General features: G+C 65.1%; 1 protein-coding gene across 1 annotated transcript in view; it reads right to left on the reverse strand.

The window, feature by feature from the left end:
* Nucleotides 1-17,793, reverse strand: part of FBRSL1 (fibrosin like 1) — a 79,734-nt gene extending 61,941 nt beyond the window's left edge. Inside the window, 2 exon segments of the mRNA XM_053901866.1 lie at nucleotides 1,156-1,356; nucleotides 17,388-17,793. Coding sequence (XP_053757841.1) covers nucleotides 1,156-1,356; nucleotides 17,388-17,666 — 480 coding nt within the window. The 5' untranslated portion in view covers nucleotides 17,667-17,793.
* Between the last annotated feature and the right edge of the window lie 4,086 nt (nucleotides 17,794-21,879).

Genomic DNA, 21,879 nt, shown 5'->3' on the forward strand with positions numbered 1-21,879 from the left:
GCTGGGGCCGGCAGTGCTCATCTGGGGCTGGAAGCAGCCGCTGGGGCCGGCAGGGCTGACCCGGGCCCAGAAGTGACCGCCGGGGCCGGCAGGGCTGTCTTGGGCCCAGAAGTGACCGCTGGGGCCAGCTGCGCTGACCCGGGACTGGCGGCTGGGGCCGGCAGGGCTGCCCGGGGTCCGGGAGAGCCCGACGGGGCTGGCAGCGCTGACACGGGGCTGGGGGTGACCCCTGGGGCTGGCTGGGCTGGAGCTGCCGCTGGAGCTGGGCCGGGCCGTTCTGGTCCCAGTGGCTGGCTGGGAGCGGCCCCCCTTCTGGGGAGCACACCTGCTGGAAGAAAGAGCACGTGTCCACCCGGGCAGGCGTGCCTGCACACCCCCCGACCAGCCCGGGGCCCGGAGACATGCTGCCCCTGACCAGCAGCCCAATCCCCAAGGGAGCTGAAGGGGAGTGTGGAACAGCGAGAAGAACCCCTCTCTGAAAAGAAGGCGCGAACCAGCGAGTCCCCGAGGAGGAGAGCAGCTGCAGGACCGAGCCGGCACCCGGGACACAGCCCCTTGGTCCCAGGCTCCCCGTCCCATCCCGGCTGGGCTCTGGGGACAGCGAGGACGGCCCCTCCCGCCACGGGGGGAGGCCCCTGGGCGGGGAGGGGCTGCGGAGGGGCTGCTCCCCGCACCTGGACCCCTGACCGCGAAGTCACGTGCCCCCCCCGCCCCCCACAGGTACGCTGCGCTCCACAGACGTCCAGCAGGCGGAGAGCACCCAGCACTGAACCTGGCCCCCCGCGCATTACAGACACGCCGGACACCCCGTGGTCGGCGGAGCCTGACAGACGCGATGGGGAAACGGGGCCGGCCTAGCAGCGGGTGCGCCCTCCTGCCCCGAGAGCACGCTCCCCCACCCCCAGTGCCTGCGCTCCCGGCCCGGCCTCTCCGGCTGGGACCCACCGGGGGCGGGTCTTCCGTCTGCTCGGGCCCCGGGCTCACGGTGAGCAGCTGCCTGGGGCCCCAGTCCACGTGTGCCCTGCACCCCCTGCCCAACAACGATGGAGCACGTTGCCAGGCGGGCCCGGATGCCGACGGTGGTGTCCAGGTGCTGGTGTGGCCCCGAGGGCACGGAGACCGCGGTTCTGAGTGGGGGCGGGGCCCGGGGCTCACCTGCTTGGTGGGCTGCAGGGGGACCTTCTTCTTCCCCCGGTCGCAGGCAGGCTCCAGGTCCTGCTCAGGGCTGCCCATCTCCAGGGGCCGCCCGTTCTCGCTTGGTTCTGCAGACGGGCAGTTTTCTGACTCACGGGGCTTCTTGGCAAGGCGACGCTCCCATTTCTCCTTCCGCTCGTGTGGCTTCAGGGCCATGTCCTTCTGCGAGTGAAGAAGGACAAGGCCGGTTAATTGGCAGTGTCATCCCTCCAGTGACACCGTGTCAGGCCATGCCGTGCTGAGGGCGGGCCCCGGGTGTGTGACCGCACCCGCCTGAAGGCGCCAGGCCCCCCTGCTGGGATCACAGCTCAGGAGGAGGGGGGGACGGGGCGGGGAAAACTTGGGTGGGCCTGTCAGGACAGGTGGGGGGCAGGGGGAGCTGCAACAAAGCTGCATAAGGGAGCAGGCTTCCCAAGGGGCACCACCTGGTCACGGGGGGCCCTGATCCTTGGCCCAGAACTGGGCGGGTGCCGGGACCAATGGCTGCACCGGCCCTGGTGAGGCGCAGCCCCCGCCTAGGGTGCCCTGGGTTTGGAACTGCAGGCCGTGGCCACAGCACATGACGACCGGCCCCTGGGGCAACCCGGGGATCTACCTGCCCGCCCAGCTGCACGCAGCCTGGCACCCTGATATCACGGAGGCCCGTCTTAGGAAATCAGTCCCAGACTCGGCCGGGTGTGCAGACCTCCGGGGACCCCAGGCCCCTCCCTAGAACGGGGACTTGTGCCCATCTCGTTCGTAGCTGCGCCTGGTGCCCAAGGCAGGGCCCGGCACGCAGCGGGTATTTACTGAGCATGTGCCGTGCAGATGCCAACAACAGCAGCCGGCTCTCTCTCGTGCCCCCCGCGGGGTCCCCGCACCCAGCACACCTGCAGTCCGGCCGGTGAGCCCAGAGCCCAGGAGGGCCTGGCATTGCTCGGTGGTGGGCAGGTAGAGTGTCACCCGCCACCCTCCCCGCTTGGGTCCGTGGGGTGGGGTGGGAGGCACCGTCCCCACTGGGCTGCCGAAGAAGAGGGAGGGAACCGCAGAAAGGGACCCGGAGGGTTCTGAAAGCATTCACCCCAGGGGGAGGGGAAGAGGGCCCGGATGAAAGTGATGCCCATGGCGGAGAGGCTCCCCCACGTCCCAGGTGACACCCTCACGTCCCCACAGGAAATGCTTCCCGAGGCCTCTGCTCTCGGGTGGGCACCCGGCCACCGCCAGGCCTCAGAGGCCTCAGCCCACCCGGGCAGGTGGCAGCAAGAACCAAATTCCCAGTCTGTTGCGGTGCCCTGGCCTGGCGACGGAGACAGGGACACGCTGGTCCTCGTCCGGCGAGGTCCTCCGACCCAGCACCAGCGGCCCCCACCAGGCTGGCCGGACTAGAACCGTCTGTCCGGGCACGGAAGCTCCCGTGACTGTCCCGCCCCATGTGACTCCACAGCCTGGGCCGGGAGCAACCACGCACATGTGGGGGCGGCAGACCCCCCTCACGTAGGGTGGGACACCCCACGCCCCCAGGACTCTCCTGAGGGGCCCGAAATCACAGTCACACGGACGGAGGACAGCCCCTCAAAGCCTCTCACGTCTGAACTGACGCTAAAGGCCGAGCGTGCACCCTCCTGCGCCCCTCCCCGCTCCCTAGGGCCAAGGGGCAACGGGGAAGGGAGAGGGAGACCAAGCTGGCACCCGTCCTGGGACACCTCTCGGTCAGGGACTGTCCCTCGCTGAAGCTCTGCCCTAAGTCTGATGCCCACCTTCACCCAGGCTATAGGGCTCTGCCCAGAGCTCCGCGGGCTTGTGCCACAGCAGCGAGTGGACCCTCACTTCCCGGACGGGACAGACCCTTTCCCACGCCCGCCCTCTGGAATCTCAGACCCCAGGGACACCGCGGGTCGCTGGCGTGTCTATAGCCTGTCCTGGAGTCCTGGGCACAAGTCCTCGTGCCCCTCTGAAGCTCTTGGCGCCCCTGCTTATCTCAGCACACAGGGGCCCCACACCCTGACATGGCGGCCCTGCTCACACCGAGACCTCCGCGCTCCCTCCCTACCCGTGGGTATCAGGCGGACTCTGGACTCCGTGGCACCCCCCCCCCCCCCACATCTGCATACACAAAGCCGGTGCTCAGCACTGACTATGCCAGTCCAGGCACCAGTGACCAGCTCAGAAGGGAGTTGGCCCAAAGGGACAGGAGGGCAACCCAAGCAGGGGAGCTGAAGGGAAGGGCCCACTTGAGAGCTGCTTAGGGAGGACCCGTGGGAGCCGCCCAGAGAGGAGCAGCCAGTGCAAAGGCCCTGAGGTGGCAAGGAGCTCCATGCTCCCTCTCTCGTGCCTGCCTCCCTGGCTCATACAGCCACAGGCGTCCCTGGGGAAGAAAACCGAGGCAGTCCCTCCAGGGACGGGAAGGTCTCGGTAAAGACCGCAGCCCGCTCTCCACGTGCAAGGCTCTGAATAGTCATGGGCTCCTGGTGCCCCCACAACACACGAGTGCCGTGCCTCCTTCCAGATAGTCTCGCTCCAACTCGTAGCTTTCAGCCTCCTGCCCCGGGTCGCCGTTGCTGCTAACAGGCCGTTCCCTCCCACACAGGCCCTAGAGAACAGCAAGGCCCCGACCGGATGCTGCCAGTCAACTGCAGGGCGCCAGAGCCTCAGAACCTCACCGCCCCTGCCTCGGACACCCTGCCCGGCCCCAGCCTCCCATCGCGGGACAGAGGGTGGGCCCAGCAGGCTGTGTCAGAGCCCACAGTGCTGTAGGGGCGTATCGGCCAGGGCTTTCCGGAGAAACCGAGCGGCAGGGCACGTGTATGTGGGGAGCCTCGCTAGGGGGAGCCGGCCACACAACTGTGGGGGCCCGGATGCCCCGAGGTCTGGTGTGGATTCCCTCCCCGGGGCCGGAGAAAACCCCTGTCCCGGCTCGAGGCAGCAGGAAAAGCCGGGCCTTTCTGTTCTGTTCAGGCCCTCGGTCGATCAGATGGGACGCACACACACGGGGCAGGGTTCACAGATGTACATGCTAGCCTCGTCCAGAGACACCCTCACCGAACGTCCGGGCCCCTGGGGGACGCCGACCGTGTCAGGGCAGGTGCGGACACAACCCCAAGTGTGTGTGGACACGACGAGGAGGGCGGGAGTCGGAGGCATCCCACCACGCACGCACACGCACAATGCTCACACAGGTACACACTCGCACAGCCCGGGGGAGTCTCCGAGCAGGACGCGGGGGGTGGGGTGGGGGGGTGTCTCTGCCAGGCCCGCCCTGTGCCGTAGCCCCACTGGATGGGCTCCGGGGCCCCACCCGGCTCTCCATGCCCGGGTGTGCGCACACCGCGCGCCCGCCATGGGCCACCCACACCTCCGTACCGCCGCAGAGAGCAGCCAGTCCCCCCCCACCCCCCCCACCCCAGATTCCTGGGGGCCGCCTCCTCCTGCGAGAAGTGGGCATCCTGCCACTGCGTGACTCCACACGGCCACACGGCGCGCTCCTGAGTCACGGTGAGGTGAGTCCCCCGCAGCCGCTCGTTCTGACGGAAGGAGCAGGAACGGCTTCTAGGACCTTCCCACCAGGTAAGCCCACAGACACGGTTTCTGGCCCGGGGGCCAGCCTCTGAAGCCCCCCCCACCCCATTGGAGCCCTGGGCGGAGAACAGGCCGGCCGCGGGGCACGCCATCGGCACGAGCAGAGCCCGGCACGCGGAACCCGTGGGAACGGCCTGCCCCTCGGGGACCCTGGGCTGGGCTGGGATCCGTCTTTCTAAGGAGCACTTGTCATCAAAACAGACACAGCAGGATAGATGGACGGAAGGGCAGACGCGCTGCAGAGCACGTGTGGTGAACCGTCAACCGCAGAGCGGCCGTGGGCTCCACGAAGGCCTCCGCCCAGGCCCTGCCTCCGCCCCTCTGTGGGCTCCGGAATGGCCTCGGGGCAACTCCAGGCCACCTCTCCAGACACACCCGGTCACCACATCTTTCACAAGCCGTTCAACGCCTCACACCTTCTGTAAACCCGCTATGACACTGCTTGTGTCTTCTGAACAACAAACCGGGAAACTAAACTGTCACAACCCTTGAAGTATCAGTGACGGGGCCTCCCCCACGCCTGGACTTGGTCCAGCTCCATCCCGCCCACAGCCAGACACCCTCGCTTTCCTGGGCTGGAGGCCACGGGCCAGTGGGGGCAGGTGAGGCCCTCGGGCAGGAGCTCCCGTGTCTGGAAGAGCACGGGAGCCCGGAAGGCGCCTGGCCGGGGCCCCGCAGAGGGCGAGCCGGCAGGCGGCGGGCCCCGGCGACACCACAGGCTCCCTCCTGGCTCCAGCAGGCAAGAGGCCTGGTGCCGCACCGGGATCCAGAGGCGGCCGCCCCCCCACGCAGCCACTGCCCTGAGAGTGGCCCCAGGCATCTCTGAGCTGTGCGTCCTGGGGGCTCCCAGCCACAGGACTCAATAGACCCTGCCTCGGGGCACTGCTGCGACGTCTGGCTGGCCCTTTCCTGGCACCGCAAGGCCGGGGCTGGCCCTCCCTCGCTATGCTGACCCCGACCCCGCGCGAGGCTGGGCCAGTTCTGGAGGCTCGCCCAAGCCCAGGTGCACGCTGCCAGAGTTCTGCGCCCTCTGAGCCTGCTCTGGCGGTAGTGCTGCCCCCGGTCCCAATCGCGGGGGCCCCCTCATCACCCGACTGGGGCAGCTGTGCACAGACTGTGCCGACCGCCCCGGGCGGGGCCTAGCCGTCACAGCGACGACGGCCCCACCAAGGGCCAGGGCACGTCCGCCAAGCAGAGAGACCCTCTGGAGAGATCCGCAGGGAGGGAGGCCAAGGCGAGCAGCGGGCTGGCGTCTGAGCCACGGGACACGCGGTGCGCTGCTCGGGGACCCACGCCACGCACCCGGAGGAGCGGAGCGCGCGCCCTGCCGAGGCCGCAGCGATGGTTTGGGGAGAGCTGGGACCACCTCCAGCGGTCGGGGTCAGGGCCGGGTCATGTGTTCACGGGCTGCCTTCCGCCCACGGACCCGTCTGTGAGCCGCACGGACAGAAGGGCAGACGAGGCCAAGCACGGCGGTCCCCCACCCTCGAGGCCTGGGGCAACGGCCCCACGGCGACGCTCCCAGCGCCCCCAGCAGCAGCGAGGCCCCTGGTCCCCCCCGGGCCACGAGGGGGGTAGGGGTACTCGGCGGCGTGAGACCAGTGATTAGATTTTCGTGTAGCAATTTTATGGGACTGTTTTTAGCTCCCCTAACCGTTCTCACTATGCAGTACCAGTAAGATCTCTGACTGCGCTTCGGTAAACCGACCGCGCACAGACACGAGTCATTATAGCCGGCAAACACAGACCCAGAGTCTCTCTCACCGAGGGCTGAGGCTGCCAGTTCCTACGTGGGCCGGGCCCCTCCAGCTCCCAGACCCAGCAGGCAAAGGCATGGTGCCGCAGCCAGGTGGGCGCCCCCTCCGCTTCCGGAGCTGCGCTGGGGCCTCTCCCCCGGCACCTGGGTCTGAGCCCCCAGGGTCACAGAGAACCCACCCTTCATTGCCAAGCACGGGCACCCCCTCGGTGGAGTGGAAGGCCTGGCCCACCTGGGACTCCCCCTCCCCGGCCCACCTCCCCACCTCCCCGCCCTGCCTGGCCGAGGCTGCTGGTCTCCCAGAACCTCGGGGACTCAGGGCCTCCAGCAGACCTTGCTGGCTCTCAGTTCTGTCAGCAGCTCTTCGTTGTTCCAAAAGCTCAGGCCGAATTCCACCCACTGCTCACCTGGCAGGCCGTCATCCCTAACCTGGAAGCCCTTCGGCACACATGCGCCCCAGGGCCTTGGCACAGCTGTTCCCTCCACCCTGGCATCTATGTGGCTCACTCTCCTTCACCTGTTAAGTTCTGAATCAAACTTCTCCACCCGCCCGCAAGTAAAACCCATGCCCTGCCTGCTTTCCGCGCCATGAGTCCCTCTCTCTGGCCCCAGGACACAGACCACAGTACAGGTGTCTCCTTCCGTGTGGTCAAGAGAGCGCATGGTTCCGTGCAGGGTCTCTACCCAAGAAGGACCACCTTCCTCCCCCACCTCAGCTACCAAGGAGGCAGCTTGTCTACTGCCCACCAGCAACTGCCCCCGCCCCGCGTTGACCAACCATCCCTGTTGTCTGGGACCGAGAGGGTTCCCTGGATGTGGGACTCACAGTGCTAAAACCGGGGAGGTCCCAAAGAAACGGGAGGCCCCGTGAACCAGAACAGCAGCACCCTCCTATTACAGACCACCTTCAGCAGAGTCACGAAAAAACTGGAAGACAGGTGGGGGTGACAGCGTCCCTCTGCCGGGCCCACCTTCCCCCCCCGGGCCCCCCGCGTCCAGGTGCAGCAAGGCCTGGGGCACCGCTGACACCCGCCGCTGACCACCGTCCAGACTCAAAGGCCGACGGAGATGGCCTGGAAGTCCCTGCGGGCAGCGGCCTCCACCCTGGCATGGGGACCTCGGGCTCTGATGCTGGGACGGCACTCCTCCCTGACCCGTCCCCTCCTCGGTGCACACCCACACCAGACGGACAGCGCTCCCTGCCTGAGAGGCCCCTCAACCCCCCGGTGCCGTGGCTACTCGAGCGTAACCCTGCCCTCGAGGACCGTCCCCTAAAGGCCTCACAGACACCTCGGCTGCTCCAGAACCTTCCAGAGCCTGCCTCGTGAGCCTTGGTCCCTCTGGGCCAGTCGCCTGCTAGCTCACAGCACTCCTCCTCGGCACCCCTGCTTCCAGGCGCCGCTCACAGGGTGTCCTACACGCTGGGACACCCGGCGAGGCAGAGAGCCGGGAGCTGGGAGGCGGGCCAGCAGGGGCAGGACAGCTGCCCGCAGAACCACCGCAGCCTGCCCTGCGCTCTAGCGGGGACCCCCCACCTCAGGCTCTGTGAAAACACTCCATCCTTCCCATGTCTGTGCAGCGCCCATCAGCCATCACACACTGCGTGGTTGCCGGGGCAGAGGAGACCCACCCCGTGGCCAGGGACAAGTGGAACAGATGCTGACGGCGACAGGCACTCTGATCAAGGCATGGAGGTGGAGGAGGGCGGCGGGCACAGAGCCCGGAGCAAAGAGGGACCCGGATAAGGGACAGGCAGACCCCGCTCCGGGCCACCCGCCCAGGTCTGCACCTGAACACCACAGACGCACCCTCCCACGTCCCCGCACGCACACCCCGCTGCAACCCCACTCTGTGACCCTGTGCCGACCCCCCAGGCCGCCATCTAACCCACATTCGACGGATTTTTGTGTTCACAACCGCTGTCCCGGCAACTGGGTTTGGAGGTCAGTCTCCGGCCAAGTTCCTCCCCAGCCCTCCGCACACAGACAGCACGCGGTGCACCAGCCCACGACTGCCGGAGCCGGCCCCAGGCTCTCCGCCCTGCGAGCCCCCCTCAGTCTCTGGGACCTGCTCAGCTGTCACACACGGTGGGGGCTGCCCAGGGAGGCCAAAGCCAGGGCCACTGTTGCTAAAGTGTCTCCTGCCTCTGTTTTGTCCTGTGGTGGGGGACAAAGAGAACAGACCTCAGGGGCAGCTCAGAGAAGGGCTCCGGAGAGGGGACAGGGAGGGGCTCAGGACCATATGGCAAAAACTTTTAGCTCATCACCCCCACTTTCCAGATGAGGAAAACAAGGCCCAGAGCAGGCAGGGGGCTACCTAGGGGCCACATGGCGAGAAAGAGAACTGAATTTAAACCGGGCATCTGGACTGGGCTCACTCAGTGGGTGGGGGACAGGGAAGGAGTCAGAGGAAGCATCCTGAACTTGCTCCTGGGAGATGGGCCCGAGCATAGCATGTGCAAAGGCCCTGAGGCGGAAGTGTGTGGGGCCCCAGGTGAGGGGGTGGGCAGGGCCGAGCCTCACGGAGAATGTGGGATGGAATGCATGGATGACAGACAGGGGCCTGCCCTTAGAGGATCTGGGACAGGCAGAGAGATGACCTCAGGAGGCAGGGGCCCCCGGCTTTATCCAGGAGACGATCTACATGAATTCCTGACAAATCCCCACTGGGGCTACAGATGGAACCAGGTGCTGAGGGGGAGGCATGCAGCGTGTGGAACAGCACTGGCTGAGGGCTAGCCAGAGGCCTGTCAGGGTCTGACAACCAGTACATGGGTTTGGGGCAAGGGGCCAGAGGGGACAGCTGCAATGGGTAAGGTCAGAGAGCTGATGGGTCATGGCAGATCCCGAGGGTCCCTGTGGGGGCTCTAGGTCTGAGGGGTGGGAGCCCTAGGGCCACATGAACAGCCTTCCCCAAGGCTGGAGAGTGTTTGCGGGGGGTGGGGGGCGCACGGCAGGTGCTGGCCACTCAAGGCAGCATGGCACCCGGCGTGGCCATGCAACCCGTGGCCTCCAACCCCAGCCCCCCTGAGGTGCACACACTCGTGCCCCATGCCTGGTTTCAATCCCATGCCGGCTGCAGACTGACTCCCCTTGCCTCAGCGTCTTTGTCTATACAGCGGCGACAGCACGGCTCCCGCTGGAGGAGCTGCAGGGAGGTGAAATGAGCGAACGCCTCATCTGGTGCAGAGGAGACACGGCACTCTGCCCTGACCTCGGCCCTGGTCACCGTCCTCCTGACCCTCGTGACTTTCAGCACGGCTGCACCTCGGGCTGGGCTCTGGCCTCCTGCTCCTCCCTGGCAACGGGGTACAGGCGGCAGCCTTCCGGCAGGGCCACCCCCGTGCCCACACAATGGCTGCCCTGCCTCTACGACCACCTGCTGACACCCTGCTCTCACCAGAGTGCCCGCCTTCGTCCAGGGCCCACGGGCACCTGCAGCTCGGTCAGAGTGTATGCGGCTCCGGCCAGCCGCGTGGAGTCCAGGGAGCGGCCCGCCCCGAACAGCTGCTCCGAGAAAACAGCAGAGCCGGGGCCCCTGCAGGGCCTCACTCGGCTGGAGTCTACGCTGGGCTGCCGGGAGGGTGTGGGGAGGGACGTGGATGTGCCCCCCCGGCCTTTCTGCAGGGGGGTCCTTCTCCCCACGCACACACCACTCATGTGCTGGGCTGGACAGCAGGGTCCTGGTACACAGTCCTGGGGGGCTGAACAAGGCCGGGAACTCGCTGGTCAGTTTCCTTTCTTTAGCTGCTTGGGTGAACCAGGGCACCAGAACAGGCTCCACGTGGAACCAGATGCCACACCTGCCCAGAGTCCCCGGAGCACTCATTCCATGTGGGTTTCAGATTCCGGATCCCAAGGGAGAAAGTGCCTCGGGTGCCCTTGGGGCCCCAGCCCGGCCACCCCATCAACCTTCTCTAGGCATCCCAAACTGGTTGTGACTACGTCAGGGCACCCTGGTCAGGTCTGTGCCCGACCCAGCTACTCTTCCACCAGGGGCTATAAACACAAGCCTGGTGCCTCAGTTTCCCCCTCAGTTTCCCTAAATGGCCGACCATGGCCCCCGCCTCTGGGAGCTCCGTGAAGGGCATGCGAACCACAGCGGTCAAGGCCGGGATGATGGTGGCTCCCGTGTACGCCCTGCCCAGTCACTGTGCAGCTGCTGCCTCTCGGGCTGCCCAGAGAACATGCCAATGCCCAAGCCCACGGTGGGAGCAGTTTCCGGACTCTGGTGTCCTTCCTCCAGAAAGCAGCCACTGCCCTCCCGAACAGAATGCAGGGGGACAGGGCCTGAGGTCTCACACCTGCCAGCTCACAGGCAGCCCTTCTCAGGAGCTCCTGTCCCATGCCAGCCTGCTCCGGGGGTTGGGGGTGGAGTGCCCTGCTGACCCTGTTTCCGGCAAGCTGGTCCCACAGAGCCCTTACCCATCACCTGCTTCCCCATCCCAAAGGGAGCTGACACGGGTCTTGAACCAGCCACCAGCAAATGAGGCTGGAAAGCTGGGACCCCAAGTGTTCTTTCCAGGTGTGGGAGGAGTTGATGATTCTCATGCCACTCTGTTCCAGGGCACAAGGAAAGATGCAGCGGGCACGAGACCACATGGCAAGGCACTCAGGGACAGCCTGCTGTCACTGGGTCCAGAGAAGGAAGACAATCATCACACAGGAGGGTGAGTACAGCACACGGATCACTTCTGGTGTGAGCGCAGACCCCTCCCAGGCAGGACACAGCAGCCACACGGAGTCCAGGGGAAGCAGGAGCCCCGCCGGAAAGGACGGGACCCCCACGCGGTGCCGTGGAGGTGCTGACAGACGCCACAGGGCAGGAAGGGAGGTAGCAGGGATGGCTGCCTCAGTGGCCAACGGGAAACCTAGACACTCTGCCGGGAAACTCTCAGAACCGAGAAGGAAATTCTACAAAGTGCCCGGGTACAAACACTGAAGCAGCCAATCAGAAAGCAGAACAACCCAGGCCCGAGGCAGGACAAGTCAGCAAATGCACAGACCCTCCGCAGGAAGAGACCCGTACCACGGTCAAGGACAACGGCCTCCCACGTATCAAAATGAACAGAGCACCGCCACAGCCCCGCCCCAGGTCTAGGAGCTTCTCTCGGGAAACAAGCACACAGGAGGTTCTGGGTGGGGGACACCTGAGTCTGCAGGGCGGGGCGGGGAACAGACGGTAAGCCGGGAGGGGCTGGGGCGGCCTGGACACAGGAGTTGAAGACTCCCTGCCAGGGAAGGGGGTATGTGATCGGACAGTGAGTCACCCTGACAATTGGGGAAAGAATCTTCTGGGCAGGGGACAGAGCAGACAACAAAGGCCAGAAGTGTGCCAATGTGTGTGTCTGAGGATTCTCGGGGGGGGGGGGGTGTCAGGAGTGAGGGGCTGGCTGGGGTGGGGTGTGGAGGGGCCCCAGTAGGGGCAAGGTTACTGAATTAGAAGTTTGGAGCAGAGAAGCTGATGGGCCCAAGAGGCCAGGGGGGCAGTGGGGACAGGGGCCAGCTCTGTGAGCTCATGAGCATCTGCTGCCCGCTGGGGCGGGGGTGGGGGTGACCATCTTGCAGCAGGCCCAGGACAATAGAGGGAGGGGGTGAGGCCCTGTCCTGGAGCTCCAGGACGGGGTTTCCCTACGTGTAGGCCTGTCCTCTGCTCTGTCCACGCCACAGAGCTGCTGCCCCAGACGGGGTCTGCGGCACACAGACGTACACAGGGATTTACACATGTGCCCAGGCCAAGGACACACCATAGACGTGTGTATCCACATGTGCGCGCGCACACACACGAATATACCTCGGACGTGGACACGCTACACACACGCACCTGCCGTGGACCTGAAACTCTGTCTGGAAGCTCAGAGCGAGGGCAGAGGGAAAGTGGGCTGTGGCCTGCCGCAGGGGTGCCCCCACGGCCCGTGCTGCCCCTCCCGGCCAAGCCCACTGGCCGGAAGGGGAGGCTCCACCTCCCGGTGTAGCGCGGCTTCTTCCGGGCACTCGAGGGCAGCTGCCTCTGCCGCCGTCGGTCCCGTGCGGGGCCACGGTGTGGGCAGGACAGGCAAACTGAGGCCCAAGACCCTCACCTGTGCCCAGGGGTGGCAGGGACAGCAAGCTGGCCACCAGATACACAGGGCCACCACGTATCAGGAGGACCACGGCCACCTCCACCGCGCCATGCCACCGTGCGTGAGCGTTCACCCTATGGCCTCACCGCCCACGACAGGCGTGCGGCGAGGAGTGGACCCCTCCCAGCCTGTGCGTAGTCAAAGGCTCTGCAGACCGTCGATGCCCACGGAGCTCAGACGGGGCGGCCCTTCCCCAGAGGTCAGGCAGCGGACCCAGGGCGGCGTGGGCACCTACTGCCACTCCTGCAGCCCGGAAAGGCCATCCCTTTAGAAGTCACGCAGACCACTGCCCTCTCTGCTCGAGCTCAGATTCATCCCAAAGAACGTCTAGAAGACGCAACACAAGTTTCGGTCGAGACTCAGGAGGTGTCTGTGGTCTGGTGCTATGCTGGGCAGATCCCAGATGAGAGCTCGGCCACCCTGGGCTTTAGTCTCCGCATCTACGGAGGGCTGTGTGAGGACAGCGCCCTCGGCCGTCCGCGTCACCACCGCTCCCGTGACACACCTTCCCACAACAGGGCGCTGACCCACAGGACAGGAGAGCCCAGTCCACGCTCCCACCCCACACCCAGCACACTGCTGCTGTCCAGGCAAGGCAGCGGGTGTCCACGCGGGCAGAGCAGGCCACGCCACGGCTCTACTTCCACCCAGCTGGGTGGGGGGAGGGGGAGGGGTCCCCACCTTGGCGGGAGCAGCCCCTCCCCAACAGCAGTGGCCCTCAGGAGGACGGGGGAGCGACCCAATGCTGGCCCAAGCAGGTCCCAGGCTTGGGGCTGTGCCTGTGTCCCATGACTGCAGGCAAAATGCTCCCTCTCTCTGGGCCTCGGTTTCCCCATCTGGAGAGTAGGAGGCAGCCTGGAGGAGGTGCTCTGGCTGGTGGGCATGGACACTCCTCTCAGCACCAACTCGCCTTTGTCCCCCTTATTGGAGGGATGGGCCGGGTGCGGCACACGGCCCCCTAGATCAAGGCCCCCACCTGCGGGACCAACAGCGTGGGCTTTTGCACATGGACAGCGGGGCCACATCCTGACCCCCCGCACTCCTGGCCCTTAGCAACCAGACCTAGCATGACTGTGTGCCCCTCGCCCCGGGGGACACTGAACCCAGCTTGCAGAGAGATCACTACCACGGAGCCCCCTGCACGTGGCCTAGGGGAGTTCTGGCACACCGCACACCCCTCCCACGGGGCCACCGCCCATCAGGACTGAGGCAGCCTCCCCCGCCTGCCTCGAAGCCAGTGGCCCCAGCATCCCAAGGCTGGGAGAACTTGGTTATTTCTGGCAGAAATGCACACACACCCCTGGACAGCACTGGGACCCGGGCAACCAGGCCAGGACCACCTGCCCACACAGCCATTCACGTGCTGATTTGCCACAGGGAGGCCGGGGCAGGGTTTCTCAGCACAGCTCTGTGTACGGCTGGTTGGGTTACCTAGACAAGGCGCAGTGATCGGTGGGGGAAACAGAATTAGAGAAAGGAAGTCACCTGTTAACCACAGCTAGAACTTTGGGTGTTTTCCTTTTCATCTTTACTCTCGGGTACGTACCTCTTAGACACACACGCAGGAGTGGTGAATAACCCTCTCTCTCTAGCAAAAAGGGAGAGACGTAAGAGTACACATCTGTGTGTGTACATCTACACAACACGCTCTGGAAAGGCCAGGAGCTGGTGAGAAAAGTTACTGCGGACGTCTGGGCCGGGGCTGAGAATTTTCTCAGGACAACCCCTTTTCGCTGATACCGACCTTTGAACCAGGGGCAAGTGTCTTGCTGTCTGAAATCAAATTAACAGAGAATTACACAGGTGCCGAACCAGAAGGGTGGTTTCCGCCGGGTGCCAGCGGTACACGGCTTTCTCAAGAGCTGGGCACCGACAGGGTGTGGAGGGAAGGGCCGGCGCACAGGGACCCCGAGGAAGGTGCTGGCAGGCGCACGGCAGGTCTGCAAAGTGAATCTCCCAGGGGACCTAGGGGCTGGTACCACCTGACCTGTGGCCCAAGGGTTGCCTTTTGCATTAGGGAGGAAGACCCAGGCAGAGCATTTCAATTCTGCCCTGGCCTGTCTGTCCTCCAAGGGCCTTCCCATCACCTCTGGAGACAGAGATGTCACAGGAACCAGGATGGCAGGAAACATCTATCTGTCCCCAATGTTCCCGGCTGGTGAGAGCAAAGACAGCTTCTGTCCCGCTACCAAACCACAAGACCCCTGTTCCACCACCACCTGCTTCCTGCTCCCACCCTGTTAAACGGAGAATCAGAAAGTTGACGAAAGACGAGGGCTCAGGAGGGCACACCCTGGCCTCGGACGCCGAGCTCCGGCCATCCAGCCCCGGACTCCTGTGGGGACAACACCACGAGCCAGACGGGACCTGGGAGCCCTCTCCTCAGCCAACAACACTACTGCCCCACGCGTGTGGCCACGGCATCTCACAGAAGTGGCTTACATCCTCAGCCACACGGGGCAAGGACTTGTACTCCCTTAGGGGCAAACACGGGTGCGTACGGGGCGGGGGTGCTGGAAGGGTGGGGCCAGGGGCTTGCCTGGGGCTTGCGGGGGCAGGGTAGGCCGCACCCTCAGGACAAAGGAAAGGAGGACTCCTGGACATTGGCACTCTCCAAATGTCCTGGGCAGGTCTACCCGACATTTGGCCGTTCGTGCCCCGGGGTTGGCAGCTTGACACTCACGGCACAGGGCCTCAGTGTCCCCAGCTGTACCACGGAGTTCGGGGACAGACTCAGCACGGTGTCCGCTCAGATACGTGTTCGCTGTGTGCTAGTCACTCGATGCCCTTATGAGTTATCTGAATTCTGGGGAAAACCATTACGCTTTAGCAAGAAAAGAGCCCGAACAACAGAGCCCAGCTAGAAGTTGTGACTTGTGCAGAAGCCCCGTACTTTCCAAGGCAGGCGGATCCCTCCCGGGCTCAGCAGGGCAGAGAAAGGGGCCTGCTGACGTGGCTGTATGAACGCCAAGCCGAAAGCAGGCCCCGGCCCTCTGTGACCTGACCGGGACTGGTCCGAGCCCCCAAACCCACAGCTGCACTTCCAGTGTTCCTGATGCCAGAGGGGCAGTTACAGCCAAGGCCGCCGCGGGCAGCGCGTGCAACTGGCGGGCTTATGTCAGTGGGGCGCAGCGGGGCCCCTGGCGCAGCCTTCCTGAACAGCGGGGTCTGCTCTCGCTCCTTCACTCCGCAACACGCACGGGGCAGGGGAACTCACGAACGACACACAAGACACACGCGCTGCCTGCTCCCTTCCAGCCTACAAGTTCTGGTGGGGAGAGAGCCAACACGGAGAGCGAGTAAATCACCAGATGGCTTCAGACAGAGAGTGGCCACTGAAGGAAGGAAAGTGGGAGATCGACAGGGCAGAGGTGGGGAAGGAGGGACGCCCCTTCAGAAGGTCGGTGGGGGGGGGGGGGGTGTCTCTCTAGGTGACATCTATGCTGAGACACGAAGGCTCCTGAAGACCTCGGCAGAGGGGACAGCAGGAACGGGGGCCCCGAGGCAGCAGAACCTCACAGGGGCTAACAAGCTGGTTCGAGAGGACGTCGGGTGGGAGAGGCCAACCGGGTGGTTGCGGAGCCTTGGGGACCAGTTAGGGTTTTGCTTGTTCCCCACCTGGCGGGGCAGGTACACGTGCAGAAGGTGGCTGGCGTGAGCACTCTCAGAAACCACAGGACACAACTTGGCCACCCCTTCTCAGTTCGGAGCTGTGGCATGTGCCACCCCCCCAAAAAGCGTCTTAGCTGGGGACCCCTTGATCCGGGAATGATGTCAGGCCCCCTAGGGATGCAGGGGTGGGGGTGGGGGGGGCTGCGTGGTGGGTGTAAATGCCCCGCCTCTGTGCATCCGCCTGCCCAGACAGAAAGCAGCAAACCTGTCCCTGGGCCACCTCTCCTTGGCGGCCAGCGTCTGACACTCAGACTGTCCACAGACCTGGAGGACCTTAGGGACAGGGTGCGCTGCAGGGGCCTGCAAGGTAGGCCTGTCCCCTCTCCCAAAGCTCAGCCTCTGACTGGGGATCCCAGGCCACTGGCCCCGAGGCCCAGGAAAAGGAAGCGGGCTGTGAACTGAGCCATCTCTGGGACCCCAAACGCAGCAGATGCCGGCCTTCCCAAATAAGAGCTGCATGGGGCCCCTGCAGGGTGTGGGGCTGGCCAGCACGCCTACATCGCTCTAGGAGACAGGGGCTCCCCACTCGCCCCACTCGCCAGATCTCTGACAGTCAGCATTCCTGTCCTTCTCCACTCACCTGGGTCCATGCAAGAAGGGCAGTATTTGCTGAGCAAATAAGCCGGAGGATAACTCGGCCATACAAGCACTATTTTTTGCCACCCTATTTACCAGCCGGTGAAGACACAACCGGGAGGGAGGTCTTAGATACTACCCCTCCCCCTCCGTCTAAACAAAAACCTCCAGGAGGACGAAAGGAACAGGAAGAATCTCAAAGTATCCATTCCACGACTGCCTTCACCACCGCCAGCAGCGCTCCCCTCCCCGGCACGTCCTGGGCCGGATGAAGTGAGATTTTGTTAAAAGAAACAGCTGAAAACAGGCGAGTGTGCAACCAGACGGCCTTCGGTTTGGACAGTGTAATTTAGACACTCTTCTCGCTCGCAGCTCCAGACACGAACACCCGCTGCATCCACCGCAGGCGGCCGGGCCCTCCCGGAGCCACCTGCGAGGCGCGCGGGCCCCGGGCGGCCCCGCGGGGTGGGTGTGCCGCCGCCCCAGGCGCGCCCCGCCCGCCGCCCCACCTACCTCCAAGGCCTCCAGCGTGCTGAAGCTGGCGATGGCGAAGCCGTCGATGACCTCCTCCTCCTGCGAGCTGGACTCGCGGCGGCGGCGGCGCGGGGGGCGCACGGCGGCGGCGCGGGGCGGGGGCGCGCGGGGCAGGCCCGCGTTCTCCTTGCCAGGCCCGGGCTCGGTCTCGTCGCCCGACGACGCGCTCTGGTCACGGGCGTCGCGGGCCGCCTCCCGGCGCCGGCCGCGGTCCCGCTGCGCGCGCGAGCGCCGGCTCTGGCGGACCTTGGCCTCCATGGTGCGCGGTGACCTTGCGGCCGCGCCGTCGGGCTCCCGCGCTCCCGCTGCCGCTGCCGCTGCGCTACGCGGCGCCGCCGGGCTCGGTGCGGGCCGCGCGGGCTCGGGCCCTGGGCGGCGGCGGGCGGCGGGCCGGGCCGGGCATGCCGCGCGGGGTTCCTCAGCCCCGGGCCCGGCGCGGCCTGGGAGCCCCGGCGCGGGCGGCCGCGCGCATCGGCGGGGCGGCCGGCGCTCAGCGGCCCTCGGCCGCGGCCCCGGGGGCGCGCCTCATGCGCGGCGGGCGGCGACGGCGGCGGGCGGAGCGCGGGCGGGGCGGGTCCCGAGCTGAGGCGCCGTGGCTCGTGAGGCTGAGGCGGCGGCGGCGGCGGCGGCGGCGGCGGCGGCAGCGGCAGCGGCGGCGGAGCCTGGAGCAGATAACAACTGACGTACTTCCGCCCGGCAGCCAGCGCCAGAGGAAGTGGGCGCTCCGGCGGAGCCCAGAGCCGGCCCCGCCCAGGCCCCGCCCCGACCGCGCCCCGGCCCCGCCCCCCCTCGGCGCGCCGCGGGCCCGACCGCGCCAAGGCTCCGCCCCAGGCGCCGTCCGCCCCGCCCAGGCCGGCCCCGCCCCGCCTCCTTCGCCCGAGGCCCCGCCCCTCCATGCTCCGCCCCGCCCTTTCAGGCTCCGCCTCTCGGGGAGGGAGCTGGGAGGCCCCGCCTCTTCCCACCCCTATGCCTGCACCTGGACTGGCGCGTCTTCACGTGGGAGGTGCCGGGTCCAGGGGGTCTCTGCGCCTTTCCAGGCTGGGTCTCATGCCGGAAAAGTGGGGCCTCTCCAGCCAAACCAGACACGTGGGCCGATGGGGAAGCTCACCGTCACACCCGGGCTGGGGGCTGTGGTGGGGTGCGAAGCATGGGGCTTCTTAGTCCCCGCTCCCGATGGGGAGGGCATCATCAACGCCACTGCTGATATGGGGGCGGGGGTGGGGTGTTACTGGAGGAGTTCTCGCAGACCCTAGAAGTCCTGCCCACGTGTGTAGGGATGTGCGTGGAAGGGGAACGGACCGCCGCGGCCCAGAGAGCGAGTGTGTGAAGGCCCAGTGCACGTTTCCCAGCCTTCCACTACTCCGTCCCCCAGTCTAAGCCGTCTCTCCGTGTGCCCCCTGCCCCTCTCCCTGGGGGTCTCCTGCAGGCTCTCAGCTCCAGGTAGCCTCCAGTGCTCCCCGCCCAGGTGGAGCCCTGACTTCCTGTTGCGGTTCTAGGTCAGGCTGCTCAGACTTTACAGTAAGGCGGCTCTCCCAAGGCCAGAGGAACCCAGAATGTACCCGTAGAGACTGCCTCACTGATGCCACAGGGCTGCCTGGTTTGCATAGAGATAGCAGTTTGGGCCGCAGGGGTTGAGTGCTACAGCGGAGCAGGAACTGACGGGAAGGGGCGGCTGAAGAGTTGAAAGCTACATAGAACCGTGAGCTTCCTCTTTCCCCAACAAGAGACCGCCTGGGGTAAGGAGGGACACGCAGGTGGGGAGAGGCCGTCCGTTTTCTTCAATCGTAAGCTCATTAATTCATTCAGCACATATTTACCAAATGCACTACGTCCCGTCCAGGCACCAGCACCGTCTGTGATGCTGTGACGGAGGAGACAGATGGCCCTTTCAGAAGTGGGAGGGAACATGAGCACAGAGCCAAATAAGATAATATCTAATGATAACGTGAAGAAAACTGAATAGGGATCTGTCATAGGAAGTGAGTGTTGGGTGGTCCCAGAATGCCTCCGAGTGAGGATCTGAGCTGAGACCTGCAAGATGGGAAGGAGCTGACTGGCCGTGCACGGAACTGGGGAACCATGTTTCCCTGCAGAGAGCACAGCCTCTGCAAAGGCACTGAGGCGGGGAAGCATCTGCTGGTGTGCGTGGAGAGTGAAGGAAACACAATGGATGAGCTCTGGCAGGTGCCCCTTTGCTTGATGAGGAAGCACTGCCCTGGGCAAGGCTGGAGGGATGTTCTGTCCTCCCGTTCAGGAGCTTGGGCTTTCAGTCTGTATGATTCCGACGTGGGGGGGAGGGGCAGGGAGGTGTGTGGTCTGGGGGCCCTGTTGGCCGGGCTGTCCCTGGGGGCAGTTGGGAAGGCAGCTCCACATACTCTGGGTGCAGGGTCAGGGCTCTCGGGCCCCTGAACTGCCAGCCTCCAATCCACCCCGGCCCCTCCCCTCCCCCCTCCTAACCTTCCTAGGGTGGGGGCAGGGCTCCCCTTCCCTTCTTCGCATTCCGGGTTTTGTTATGAAAACTCTGACTCCATCAGCATCATCCCTAGTGATTTGTCAGAACCTCATCAGGAAGACAGAAATGGAACCCGAACGTCTCTGTTTCTTCTTCCTTAGTTACCCCCGAAGACAGAAGACCAGAAAATGTGGGTGTGGGAGGGTGTCCCAGGATAGCGCTTCAGGATTTCATTTGGATACAGGCCTTTGGGTCCATGGCCTGTTCCAAGGGCTCCATACCTGCTCTGGAGGGTACAGAGACCCACCCACACCCAGCCTGGCGCTTTCTATGGGACCTCTCCCGTCTCCCCTTCCCCACCCTCCTAGAATGAGGCTGCGCTGGGCAGGGCAGGCCTAGAAGCAGACTGGGTGAATAATCTCACTCCTCTGGCCTGGAGTCCCTGCTCTGAACAGGGCGGGCGGTGATGACCCTGCTCCCTGCAGCGGGTTGTCTGCGGGTTCAGAGAGCTCCCCAGCTCTGAAGCTGTCAGCCACGTGGGCCTGGGAGACTCACCAGCATACATCTCAGGGCCCCGGAGTTCCGGGGTCATCCGGTCTTGAGAATCTGCAGTGGGCAGGTTTGGGGAAACACAGGTTTCCGCACCACCGCAGCACCTGGCACATAGTAGGGCTTGCACATGAGTGCCGCCCCTTGTTCATGTGAAGCCACCAGCGTCCTCACTCACCCCCTGCCCCCACCTCCCCCAGGCCATCCCCACCAGGGCCGGGCTCTTGATGACCGTGATAGCCTGCATCTTTCTGCCCTAGTTCTGGGCATCTCCCTGGCTCCCTCCCAGGCCCCTGGGGCTTGGCTTCTGCCCTACTGCCAGCCCAGGTCCCTGCCGTCCCTTCGTCGCATCCCTGAGGACCGTCCTTCCCGGTGCAATAAGGGCAGAGGGGTCCTCCCCTCCCCACAGGCAGGAACGCTGTCTCCACCGCCACCACCCCTCCACCCCTCCACCCCCTCTGCCCTAGGAGCGCCGGCCCAGCACTGCGGCCCCGAAGCCCAGCCCTCACCTGGTCACTGCACGTGGCACTGCGCCCTCCCCAGCAGAGCTCCAGGAGACATTGCCGACAAGTAGCTCCTTCCAGGACAGCCCGGCCGCGTCAGCCCCATCAATCTTCGTGGTTGGGTTTTGCTTCAGAGTCACTGCTCCTCTGTAAGGCTGGGAGCAAAGTTAATTGACATGAAATTGTATTCAAAATTCAATTTGCTCTCACAGATCCGATTCAGGCCCTATAAATCACCAGAGCCAGCTGCTCCTTTGGGGTTCAGACATGCTTTTTGCTTGCAGGGTGACAGCTGGAAAACGTGTTCTGGCTAACAGGCTGGCCCCTGGTGCCTCATCTGTGAACCAGAGGTTTGGTCCACCCTGCAGAGCCTTCCCGGCGGTATGCGTCCCACCTCCTTCAGGTCATGGCACGTCAGTGTATTTGAGACCATTTCTGTGGCTGCAGTCTCGGTTGGGGGGGGGGAGTTAGCTCATTGAGATGCCCCTCGTCCCCTAGCCATTCCCCTCTGTCCCCTAGCCGTCCCCTAGCCAAGAGTGGGCAGATACGACAGCTCCTGTGAGAAAAGCTTAGAACACACACTGCTCAGAAAGCCCTAGGACTTGAAAACATCATGTTTTTCTTGCTCCCAGGGCTGTAGGTTGACCTGAGGGGCTCTGCTCCAGGCCGTGGGTCAGGTTCAGACCCCCAAGGGTCTCTCTCCTCTCTCTCTCTCTGTCTCTCTCTCTCTCTCTCTGGGACCCAGGTGGCAAGAGATGAGCTACGTGGGGCATTCTCTTTGCCAAACCCGCAGGGCCAAGCAAACCACACAGACACCCTGAAAGCCTCTTCTCTAAGCCTGGCATCTTGTCTGTTCATATATGATGCCAAGCAAGTCAGGTGGCCGAGACCGTCCCACACGGTCGGTCGGAAGCCCGTGCCTGCCACTGAGGGGGGGGCGGGGGGGCTGGTAGTGCAGAGTCACGTG

Source organism: Panthera pardus, unplaced genomic scaffold (genome assembly GCF_024362965.1).
Source record: "Panthera pardus isolate Hobbes unplaced genomic scaffold, ASM2436296v1 HiC_scaffold_14, whole genome shotgun sequence".
NCBI classification, from domain to species: Eukaryota; Metazoa; Chordata; class Mammalia; order Carnivora; family Felidae; genus Panthera; species Panthera pardus.